Source organism: Mauremys mutica, chromosome 1 (genome assembly GCF_020497125.1).
Source record: "Mauremys mutica isolate MM-2020 ecotype Southern chromosome 1, ASM2049712v1, whole genome shotgun sequence".
NCBI classification, from domain to species: Eukaryota; Metazoa; Chordata; order Testudines; family Geoemydidae; genus Mauremys; species Mauremys mutica.
Window position 1 is genome coordinate 105,320,426 of NC_059072.1, and position 12,632 is coordinate 105,333,057.

At 41.9% G+C, this 12,632-nt stretch overlaps 1 protein-coding gene across 2 annotated transcripts in view; it reads left to right on the plus strand.

The window, feature by feature from the left end:
• The window catches only part of AGK (acylglycerol kinase), a 55,752-nt gene that overhangs the window by 21,926 nt on the left and 21,194 nt on the right, over window positions 1–12,632 (plus strand). For both annotated transcript variants that reach the window (XM_044989469.1, XM_044989479.1), the window contains exons 3-7: window positions 3,126–3,165; window positions 8,576–8,655; window positions 9,960–10,035; window positions 11,371–11,463; window positions 12,470–12,502. In XM_044989469.1, the coding sequence (XP_044845404.1) occupies window positions 3,126–3,165; window positions 8,576–8,655; window positions 9,960–10,035; window positions 11,371–11,463; window positions 12,470–12,502 (322 nt within the window). The remainder of the gene's footprint in view (window positions 1–3,125; window positions 3,166–8,575; window positions 8,656–9,959; window positions 10,036–11,370; window positions 11,464–12,469; window positions 12,503–12,632) is intronic.

Below are 12,632 nucleotides of genomic sequence, written 5' to 3' on the forward strand. Positions count from 1 at the left end.
AAGACACAGTCCACAAACGTCCGCCAGAACGTGCCTACAACTTCTTGGACACATGTCAGCTACCATATTTGTCATGAAACATGCCAGGCTGCATGTGAGATGTCTACAAACCTGGCTATGCACTGTATATGTTCCTCACAGACACTCGATCAACAGACGGCTTACAACGCCCAGCAGAGTGAAAGACTTGCTTGCATGGTGGACAAAACAAACAAATATCTGCTCAGGCGTTCCCTTCCAAAGGGAAACCCCATTAGTCACTATCACCATAGACGCCTCTCTGGTAGGAGTAGAGGGCACACTTGGCCAACATCATCATCCAGGGCCGATGGTCCCTAGAGGAGTCAAATCTCCACATAAATCTACTGAAGCTCCGAGCAGTTCGAAACGCCTGCCATCACTTTCTCCCCCTGATCTGCAACAAAACTTCCAGATTCTCACAGACAATTTGGTGACTATGTTTTATATAAATCGCCAAGGAGGGGCCCGATCATACCTGCTCTGCATAGAAGCAGTTCACCTCTGGCATTGGTGCATCTCCAATAACATATGCATCACGGTATCCTACCTATCTGGAAACCAGAATGCCACAGCACATGACCTCAGCAGGAACGTCTCACGGATGCACGAGTGGGAACTAGACCCACAAATTCTGCAAACTATATTCCGACAATAGGGATTCCCCTCAATTGACATTTTCGCCATGACCCACACTGCCAAATACCCACAATACTGCTCCCAAGCGGGACTGGGACACAACTGTCTCAGAGACGCCTTCCTTAACAAATGGGAGGCCCTGCTCTGGTACACCTTCCCCCTGATTCTCCAGTTGAGTCGTGTTCTACATAAAATCAGACAAGACACATCCAGAGTCATCTTGATTGCACCAACATGGCCCAGACAAACATGGTTCCCATACCTGACCCAGTTGTCTGTCAGATCACGAACCCTTCCCCTCCTGCCTCACCTACTGACACAGGATACAGGACGCCTCCGTCACCCCAACATTCCAACACTTTGTCTCAAGGCATGGCTAATCCAGGGAGGACAGAATTCAAAATATGCTGCTCCAAGGAGGTCCAAGACATTCTACTTAACAGCTGACATCCCTCCACATGAAAAACATATGCACGCAAGTGGCAAAGATTCTCCATTTGGTGCCGAGACAAGCAAACCATTCCACAATCGGCCCCGTTACCTACTATCCTTGAGTACATATTGACACTAAAAAAATTGGGCATCTCGACTAGCTCACTGAGAGTGCACTTATCAGCCATCACCACCTTTCACGACAAGGTGGACAGACTCACGGTCTTCACCCATCCACTGACTAAGCACTTTCTCATATAAAGAACACTTACCCCACATTAAGGGACCTGACCCCTATGTGGGACCTCAACCTTGTTCTCCATGTCCTCATGCGGAAACTCTTTTAACCTCTAGCGACCTGCTCATTCCGACATGAAGGTTGCCTTTTTTAGTAGCTATCACATCAGCATGAAGGGTGGGAGAGTTGGGTGCCCTACTGGCACACCCATCTTATACCACATTCCTCAAGAATAAAGTCACCCTACGCCCACACCCTAAATTCATACTTAAGGTCGCCTCCCTCTTCCATCTCAATGAACCCATTTACTTACCTGTATTCTTCCCCAAGCTACACACCAACAACAGGGAGGCGTCCCTTCACACACTAGATGTCCGCAGAGCGCTGGCGTTCTATATAGAGAGAACAAAAACATTCAGAAAATCGTCCTGGCCATTCATATCCACAACAGAATGATCTAAAGGCCAGATCATTTCTAAACAGAGACTTTCTAAATAGATCTCTTAATTGTATCAAACCGTGTTACCAAAATTACAATTTGCAAGCTCCTCCTGGACTTTGCGCACACTCCACTAGAGCTATGTCCACATCCATAGCCTTTCTCAAACATGTACCCATCATGGGTATTTGTAAAGAAGCTACCTGGGCATCGCCCTATACTTTCACCAAACATTATGGAACAGCAGTCAGCTGCAGACACCCACTTTGGTCAATTGGTGCTCTCCACCATACATACATTAACTCTGAAGCCCCTCCTTTCCACCGAGGGGTACTGCTCTTCAGTAACCTAAAGTAGAGCACCCACAGGGACACTCCTTGAAGAAGAAGAGAAGGTTACTCAACTTGTGCAGTAACTGAGCTTCTTCAAGATGGTTGTCCCTGTGGGTGCTTCACTACCCACCCTCCTCCCCTCTGCTTTGGAGTTTTGGCTCGATCCTCTGGGGTAGAGAAAGAACTGGTTGGCGGTTGGCTGTGCTCGTAGGGTAGCTGCTCGGAGCGGTGCAAGATGGCTGCCGCGCATGTGTTGCTAACCGGGGCCCTGCTACCACAAGTCTCCAACTAGAAGTGCAGGGTGCCAAGACACCTAAAGTGGAGCACCCACAGAGACAACCATCTTGAAGAATCTCAGTTACTGCACAAGGTGAGTAACCTCTTCCCCAGCCAAGCAAATGTTATTATTAGCTAATTGACCCACTACACCCTGGCCCATTATCCACCATTACATTTACTAATGACAAATAAGTACATTTAGTCTAGAATTTCTGCTGAAATGATCAGTAGTGAAATAGTACTGATACACTACAAGACTTCATTGTTACAGCTCTGTGTATGTGTATTGTTACGTACACTAAGGTGTATGGGGTAATTTACGTCTCTCTGAGTTACTGTTTCAGGCTGCCTGCAGACTCAGGCAGATATCAGTTGCTGCATTCGTTTAAGTTCAGTTCACAATCTGAAGGTTTTATTCACAACCATAATAGCTAGAGATTTAGGGCTTTGTAAATTATTATACCTGATGCCCTGGTCTTTATTAATGAAAAAGGGGGTAATAGCTAGAAAAAATATATATATATCTGTACATGCTATATATGTGTATATTTATAGAAACAAAATTATTCTTATGTAGAATGTTTTCCATATGGTGTTTAAAGGTCTCAGTCTGATATTTTACTGGGTGTCAAAACAGTAGAAAGAGGGCAGATGCATATGTTTTGAAAAAAAAACCTAACCATTTCTGCCTTAGCTCCTTAAACTTATATTATTTAACATCCATTCTCTCCTTTCTTTTTCCTGATAGTGATAACCTGCTAAGGAGAGCTGCATGCCAGGAAGCCCAGGTAATACCATTTAATGTGATAAAATTAGATTAAAATCCCCATCTTATCTCAGTTGTGCAGGACTCCTGAGATTCTCCCAGCAGGTCTCATCTATGTGACAAACCTGACAGGGATGCTGGCTGTGTTGTTTGTTTTGCGTGATTGAGCGTTTTTTGTTTTTTTGGGGGGGAGGGGTTTGCTACGAAGCCACAGGATGAATGATGCCCCCTTCCTTCAACAGGCTGGTGTACTTAATTGTACCTGTAATTCAGTGCCATAATAAACAATGCAATTGCATCATTAAGGTAGTTTTTGGTACTATTCAGTTTGCATAGTCCTTCAGTTATGGAGATTTAATTATTCCATCTGTCTGCAAAGTGATGGTGAAGAGGAAATGGATTGACAGGAGTGGAGACTGAAATTTTATATATACCATAGAACAGGTACGGTAGAAACCATGTTAGGTTCTTCATGCTAATTTTATCCTAGAGAGATTATCTCTGGGGCTGATGGGGTAGTCAAGTATCCTTGCCCATTCAATCCTGTGTGTGTCTATCAAGGGTATCAGTTGTGGTGGCTGATTTTGTAATATTCCTACTTGTCCACAAGGAAGTGGACGAAGACCATCAACTTATTTCACATAGGATTCTAGTGAAAGTCTGCGTGGTTGTCCTTTGGGAGCATTGGCCTCACTACTTTCTCTTTACACATCTACTTCTGCCATCTGGGGTCTGTAAGGCCAGTTAACTAGGGCAGACTTCTTACTGTAGTGTTCCTGCAAGGGAAGCCTGCTCTTACCAAGTATTCTTTCATTGGGTGGGTGCTGTTTTCCAGGGACTGCGCCACTGCACACTCCATTCTCATTCCACTGTTGACACAGTAGATATTTCAAGAGTCTTACTGCCTCCTTGCCCGTGCCAACCAAATCTTGTTCTGATCATGCTCCCCATGCCAGAACCCTGACAAGAGCCCTCGTAGGGCTCTGAACCATCACCCATCACTGTAGTATTGGCCCGCCGAGAGGTGTGGGTGTAAATTATTTTTCTCCTCAGACACCTTCACCCAAGGTAACTGCTCAATAGTGAGGACCACAGAGAAACCCCAATTTAGACAAAGTGCTGCGAGGAAGAGTGTTCTCAGCAGGGTGACCAGGCTGTGCAGCTTCTCGCCAGAAGAGAGTCTATGGACCCCAAGCCTGATCAAAGTATAAGAGAACCTTTTCAATAGCCAACCTTTCCCCATGAACTCTGCTCACAAAAAATCAATGTATTTCCCCACATTTATACATTCAAATTCTCCACTAATTCTGATAGAAAACATCAGTTGCTCTAGACTCTTATGCTTTGTCTGGTCTTGTTCAGTGCTTAGATAACAAGTGATAAGTGCCTTATATGTCACCTCCAATAAATAGCGGTTAATACCTCACTACCTGAAAGATGCTGCCAGATTGGAGGGAGTTCACAGAAGAGTAAAGATGAATAAGGGGTTTGAGGGATTGATTTGATTTATAAGGAAAGAGTCTGATAAATATGAAATTAAAGTATTAGAGTTAACTTAAGTTTGATTAAGGAAGTGTACGGGTGTTGTAAAGAAAGGCCCTGACTAGCAAGTAGAAGGAATGGCTTGAAAACAGTGAGTTAAAAGGCCAGAAGGAATAAAGTAGGGAGGATGTCTGGTTCAAAGAATAACTAATGAGACAAGGGGAAGTGTCTAAAAAGAAGGCCTCTGACCAGTAGGAGTGACTGCAGATGGTTTTAAATAAAACAAAAGAGAATCTGTCTTAAAATGAGCCAACATGGCCGTTCCCACCTCACACACCAGGGTTAAAGCCTATCTGAATCCAGGTACAATGGGAAAACTGTTGGGCAGCAAGAAGGAGGAGAGGAAAGGAGGTTGTAAATCTTATCTGGGTTAAGACTGGAAAGAAGGGTGAAACTGTTTCAGTTTGGTTTTTCGCTAAAGTCGGTACCTGGCAGTGACATCACTTGTTTGTTAAAGGATATAAAAAGTAAACTCTTAAAGGGTTCATTGCTAATGCCTGCCTAACCATGTCAGAGCTGACCACTATGAGTCTAAGCACCCCTAGGTTTAGCCCATTTGTAAGTGTCTTGATCAAATACTTATAAATGTTTTGTTACTGTTTGGATGTAGTAAATTGCCTATTATTTTGGCTTTTTAGGTATGTTTAGAGCAATAGTATAAGATTTGGCCTTTGGACTTAATAAAAGAATTTATGGTTAAATTAGTGTTTGGTGGTTTCCCATATTAATATTTATCATTTCAAATATTATTGATAATTCCAACAGAAAGCTTAAAAGAACTAAATGTGCATAGTGTCAGAAGGATGTCATTGCAAAGCGGGAGAGTTGCTTAGGATGGAACAAGGAGATAGAACTACCCTAGAAGTAATGGATTTGAAATTAAGGAAAGATAAATTTTACCTGTGTATTGGGAAAGTCATAAAGATGGGATATGTTAGATTATGGATTAGTCTCATAAATGAACAGGTGGAAACACCATCTCTTGAGACACTTAAAAACTACATTGGATAAAGCGCAGGAGACTATCCTGCAGAGAACTATCCTGCATTTGAAAGGTGATAGACTAGGTGGATGAGTAGTTCTTCTCAATCTCTAATTTCCATAAGTTATTTATCATCAAAATGGTGATGCTGAGTGTGACATAAAAACATACATTGAAGCAGCAGCAAGAGCTGATAGGATCAGACTTCTAGACTGTAAGATCCTCAGGAAAAGAGTAGTGTTTAATTGTTTGTGAAGTGCCATGCATGCTTCTGATGTCGTTTAAATAATAAAAATCCAAGGAAGACAGACTAAAAGACCCACTGCAGTGAAAGAATGATACAAGAGATACTAATTTTTAAAATATCAATTCTTCATTGAATTATTAAGCATATTGCAAGTCCTGTGCATACAGACTTCAGGAAGGAGCAAGCTCAGTGCTAAAGTGACCAGTACATCTACATTTCAAGCAAAAACTCCATCAGGGTATGGTGATTTGAACCTTCATCACCTTGTGATGTCATATGACCATCTAAAATTCTACTTTACGGAACCCACCACACCATTTAAAACTTTTTACAACTCCTTCTTGTGAATGTTAGCTATCATTGACCTGCATATATATGCTTGTTTGCAAATGTGATCTGATTGGCTGACATTGTTCTGAATCTTACTCTTGTTGGACCTCTGAGGACGTTAAGGAACTTTCTGTTTTGTCACATTGCTCTTCAGCTGCTTTCTCTGTAAAATAGGGATTATAATACACCTTAAAGTGGCGTAGTAATATTTGTGAAGCGTATTTGTATGAAAGGTGCTATATAAGTGCACAGTAAAAGAGTTCGGCTATTGGTAGGTAACATGAAAGAGAAACTGTCCTTCTCGAATGTTGTCTTAAACTGTATTATTACATCATTTTAAAATATGTTCCTGTGTTGTTTTCATGATGTTGGACTCTTAAACATTTTTTAAAAACTCTTCTGTTTATTATTTTTAATTTCCCCGCTTTAAAACAGGAATTTTCTACAGAAATACCCTCAAGTATATCACATAAAGAAATTATTGTCATTAGTCATAAATCATAAGAGTGACGGGTTGTTTGTTTAGAACAAATAAATATATCACATTTCCCCCAGAGTGAATAATTAATTGTTTTTAACAGCTGTAACATACCAAGGGACTATTGATGAGGGCCCTCATTTTCGCTGATTTCCCTTAAACAATTGTAATAAAATTTAATCAGTGGCTTTTCCCAGATGTTTTTCAAATAAAACTTAAAAGCTGATGGTTTGATTTCCCCCCCCCCTTCCCTTTCTTCTCCCCCAACAACCACTTTCATACACCCTTTTCCTTTCCCTGCTTTTCCAGTTGCTTTAAAAGGATAATTGAATTTTATTTTTTAATTGTATAATTTTTTTCTTAGTTTGGGTTCCCATAATAAAGGTGATGATTGGAGTTAATTACTATTTTGAACAGCTAATCACTAAAATATGAGATTTTTTTTGTATATAGTGGCCACCTTGTTTGGCATCACAAAATGCTTTGAAGAGGTTCCCATGTAAAATGAGTCAAGGACCATCTTTTTCTTTGTACAGTACCTAGCACAATGGGGCCCTGGTCCACGACTGGGACTTCTACATGCTATTTCAATACAAATAATAAAAAGTAATAATAAAGCCTGTAAGGGTTTGGTATGGGAGTGATGATGCCTTCCAGTGAGCTAGGGAGGGAGTTTTACAGAGGGGCAGCAGCACAAGCGAAAGCACAATCTTCCCTTGCCCATCCCCACAATGAAGAATTGTGGGAAGAGGACAGAAAGGTGGCCAGGAATGGAGTGAGCAGATGGTATGAGAGGCTGAGTGAAGTAAGTCCATGAAGAGTTCTGAGAACCACAGGCGCGATTTAGAACTGGGGACAGACAGGGCCGGCTCCAGACCCCAGCGCGCCAAGCGCGCGCTTGGGGCGGCATTTTGCCGGCAGGGCGGCAGGTGGCTCCGGTGGACCTTCTGCAGTCATGCCTGCGGGAGGTCCACCGGAGCCGCGGGAGCAGCGGACCTCCCGCAGGCATGACTGCGGAGGGTTCGCTGGTCCCGCGGCTCCGGTGGACCTCCCACAGGCATGACTGCGGAAGGTCCGCCAGAGCCGCCTGCCGCCCTCCCAGCGCACCCTCCACAGGCACATCTGCAAGAGGTCCCCCGGAGCCGCGGGACCGGCAGCGCGCCCCCTGTGGCATGCCGCCCTGCTTGGGGCGGCCAAATTCCTAGAGCCGCCCCTGGGGACAGAGGTGGGATAGGAATCCACTGATGGAGTCTGAAAACACAGGCCTGGGAAGGTGCTGTTCTCTGTGAGAGCAAGTAGTCTGGTTGCAGCGTTCCTCCCCCCTTTAGATGAAAGCTTAGAAGATATGAGTTTAAGGAGAATGTACAAGACGGAATACCAATAGCCTAGTAAGTGATTACAGTAAGGATTTCAGCTGGAATGGGGTCAAAAGAAGGGCAAATTCTGGCCATGCTGTGGAGGTGGTGGTAGGTAGACATTAGAGGAATATGTAGGAGGGAAAAGAAGTTTAGGATCAAGAATAACTCCCAAGATTTCTGTCTGTGGCAGGACAATGTAGGTCTGAAATAAAGAATGGTAGTGGGAGTCAGAGACTTGAGAGACAAAGAGGATTTTTTGCTCAGGAGGACTTCAGCCTTTGAAATTTCCTGTGTCACTGGAACAAGGAATTACTAATAAAAATAATAATTAATAGTAGGCTCTGCTAATATGAGAACCTATGTGATAGGCCTGACAGTGAAGGCATTTGTATGTAGTGTGGGGTGAGGGTATGATGATGATGTTATTTAAAACTCTAGTAACAGGTGACTTAGAAGAGAAACTCCCTGTTTCCTCCTTTTTTTCTTCTTATTTAGGTGTTTGGCAACCAGCTGATTCCTTCCAACATGCAGGTGAAGAAAGCAACAGTTTTTCTCAACCCAGCAGCTTGCAAACGGTAAAGTTCCCCTTACACTTCATTCCCCACATCCCATGCACCCCTTCTTTATACTTCTAAACTGTCCTTCATTGTGAAGGCCAGCCATCCTGTTAGGCTCAAGTGTGTCTCCACTCCACTCAAACCTGGTATTATCTAACTCTTACTTACGCTAGTTGCACCAGAAATGTTGGATCAAGATATAGATGTTAAACAAAATGTTGTTTATGTTAAAAGAATGAATCCCAAATCATTTTAAGCTTCCTTCATTGCTGGTTTTCTTGTTTCCTGCTTTGGGGCCATCAGTATTCCCTTCCTGCAAGTGACTTTGATTTCCTCCCCAGCAACAATAATAACCAATAATAGTGTCTTCCACATTTGTGACGGTCAGAGGTAACCAATGACCCTGTTGCATGGAAGTCAGCCATTGGGGAAGGGGTCCTGCCCCATACCATGCCACTGAACATGGTATACATGCTTAAATAAGACACTGAGTTGGGTTTCTAGAGAATGCCAACAGTTGTCTTGAAAATTGTGTTGGTAAAAATGGTCTGCTTGCTGGCGATGCATGTGTATATCCCTGCCGATTGGCTATACTCCCTGTCATATCTGGGGAGGGGTTCAGTGAATAATATTAAAGGACAAGTGAGTTACCTGTCCTGGAAGTACTTTGTCTCGCATGTTTTGTCCTATGGCGCTGGAGTGGAATTGTGACAAACCACTCATCTTTGAAAAATGTACAGTGTCCATAAGTTAAAGTCTCAGTTTTCTATTCCCGGGCTCTGCTCCTTGCTAGTAATGTATAATTAATGGCATAGTTATTTTATTATGCAGTTTCAGGCATAAAATGCATGCAAGCTTTACCAAAACAAGGTCAGGTAAAGTTTTTGTTTTTAAACTTACTAAATAATATATAGAACAAGTAACTTTAAAAATATTTCCCCTCTAAAACTAGAGTTTGCTTCCTTCATGACTTTAAGGCACAGTGCTCCATAACACATTAATTGTGTATTAAATAATAAATTACTCTTTCAAGCACTTGTTTTGATTATTACTAATTATTTTTGGAACATGTTTAAAAAAACTCCTTTGCATTTATAAAGACTGCATAAAAACGTTGACATACTTAAGAATCAGTCTAGAAAATTCATGCATTTGGACCAAAACAAAACCCACCTCTTGCGACTGACTTTTGACAGACAGGCTGAAAGACTTGTTTCACAGAACATGTACTCTTTTTTTGTTTGGTTTTTTTGCTTTGAATTTTCACCACCTCCCTCCCCTTCTCCTCAGTGATTAAATAATTTTCCCCTTACTTTCTCCAGAAAAGCAAGAAATCTTTTTGAAAAGAATGCCGCCCCAATTTTACATTTATCTGGCTTGGATATAACCATAGTTAAGGTAAGACCTTAACTGTTATATTAACCTGTGTGTTATGCTGAGAACTTGGACTGATGCTGAGTTTTTAAACCTCCCAGTTAATTTAAAGACCGTTTGAATTCTTTTTAATTTTCAATAGGGTTGACTGAGAATACGTGTACGTGTGTGTGGGTGTGAGAGGCAACTCCTCTATAACTGATATTTCAGAGGAGACTCTCCCAAATATTTGAGTGTCAGATGGTAATACAGACACACAGTCCACACTGTCCTTGGAATTACCAGTTCTGCCTCAACATGTAAAATTGATGTGAGAAAGTTTTTGCGATCCAGTTGAGAGCTGCAGATTAATTAAAAATAATCCTGCGTACCTTAATGGCTCCCCCAAAATGAAATGTTCTCCTCTCCTGAGGGGGATGCTAAACTACAAAGGTGCGTGAATTTGCATAGAGCCTTCCCTGGAAAGAAAAAGAAAAGCAAATGTGAAGGGTTCCTGCTGTTTCTGAAGAATCCTTGAGACTGATATGTTGGCTGTTTAGTATTCATTACACACTGGCAATAAAAACTGCTCTTTGGAAGATATGTGTACTCTTATGTATGTATCTTTCTGTCTTGTAGCCTTATTGATGAGGTTGTGTTGTTATTTCCATGATAAACCCCCTATCTTTATTGGTGTTTATTCTACTAAAAAAATATAGTGTCAGCCCAAGAAGAAATTCTATTTTTTGTATTTATTTTACAAGTCTCTTATCAAACTGCAGCTGTGCTGCTTTAGATTTCACAAGTTTAGCAGAATGTGACTGGGCCAGTACCACTACAAAAACTGAGGTGTTGCAGGAAGTGGAGTTTGTGGTTCAGTAGGTGACATTGTACCCTCTTGGTCAACACTGAACCACTTCCCCAGCATGTTTAGAGGCATTATTCTTCTGGGTGGGCTGCCTCTTTTGGAGGAGACAAAACTACAGTTTTTAGCACTGATGACCATTAAAAGATCCTGTGATATTTTCTTTTGCAAGAACAAGAGTGAAAATCCAGGTGTTTGTGTTAAGTTCTTTTTAGACTACATGCAGTCAATCTGAATTCTCCATGCAGTTTCCGCTGAATACAACTGTATTCCAAATACATCTGTCTGGGGTTCACTGTGGCATGTGAGCTGCTTCAACAAGAAGTGCTGTTAAGCAGGGGACTTGTTTCACTCATCATTGAAGTGATTTCTGTTCATGTAATGTAATAAGTGCTTGGTGTTTTGACGAGACCAATAGTAGAGCAAATCGTATGCATCACAGACTTATCTGTGGACATGCGGCCATAGGCATGGTAAGCTGAGTTTCTGACCCTTGGTCTCTGTTGGTATCTCAGACAGATTATGAAGGACAAGCAAAAAAGCTGCTCGAATTGATGGAAAATACGGACCTGATCATTATTGCAGGAGGGGATGGAACTGTACAGGAGGTACTGTAGGAGCTTTCTCCTGGCTTGTATATAAAAAGTCACAATACCATATTGGGGATAGAAAGATGGAGGGTTCTGTAACATAGTTGCAGAATGTTATAGTTCTGATTTGAGACATGTTCATTCCAAAACATGCCATGGATTAGTTTTGACAATGAAACCACTTGAGAGTTACTGGGCAATAAAGAAATCAGAAAATGCTTTCCCAAGCAACTGATGTTCATAGTAGCATAACTCAAACGCTGTGAAAAGACACACCCTCCTATGCACACACATCCCATCGCTTTTGGGTTAAAACTAGTCTGCAGATATTCCACACCCAAACCAGAAAGGTATAATGACTGAAAAGTGGGGTTCATTGTCCTGAGCAAGGGATGCAGACAAAGAATGTTTAAACAATTGCAAAGGATTCAAAATAGAGTGCTCTTTGTGTGCAGTAATTTCATATTATATGGGTGATTAGCCCCTGGAACAGATTACCAAGGGAAGTAGCGGATTCTCCATGCCTTTCTGGAATAGGGTGACCAGGTGTTCTGATTTTATAGGGACAGTCCCGATTTTTGGTCTTTTTCTTATATAGGCTCCTATTACCCCCCACCCCCGTCCCGATTTTTCACATTTGCTGTCTGGTGACCCTATTCTGGAAGATATGGTTTAGATTATGGTCCCTTCTGGCCTTAAAATTGATTATTTTTTTAGTATTTCCTCATGTGTTAAGAGCACACTGAGTGCCATCATAACACGTGCACAAGCATCTGGTTCTGTTACATCCTTAAATGCATATGTTGACTTCAGTCAGTGATTGTACATTCAAACCCCTGCCATTCTCTATGGTGGGTACAGAAAATTTACCCCTTTCTGTGTAAGAAACTACAGCTCCTTCCATAAAACATTGGAGGCCTCATAAAAGTGCATCTATTCTGAACAGCAAATGTCTGCATTTCATAGGTTTCTACTGTAACTGCACAAAAGAATCCAAAAGCCAAATATTTCCACTATCTTTCAGGTCATAACCGGACTCCTCCGCAGAGCAGATGAGGTGAGGGTGTTTGGTTTTTATTTATTTATTTTAATTTATATCTGAGGGCAACATCCCAGGCATTCAATTGAGCCCCTTGGTCCAAGCAAACTTCTGCAGATAATCCAAGGCTAGCTTGCTGTTTCATGAG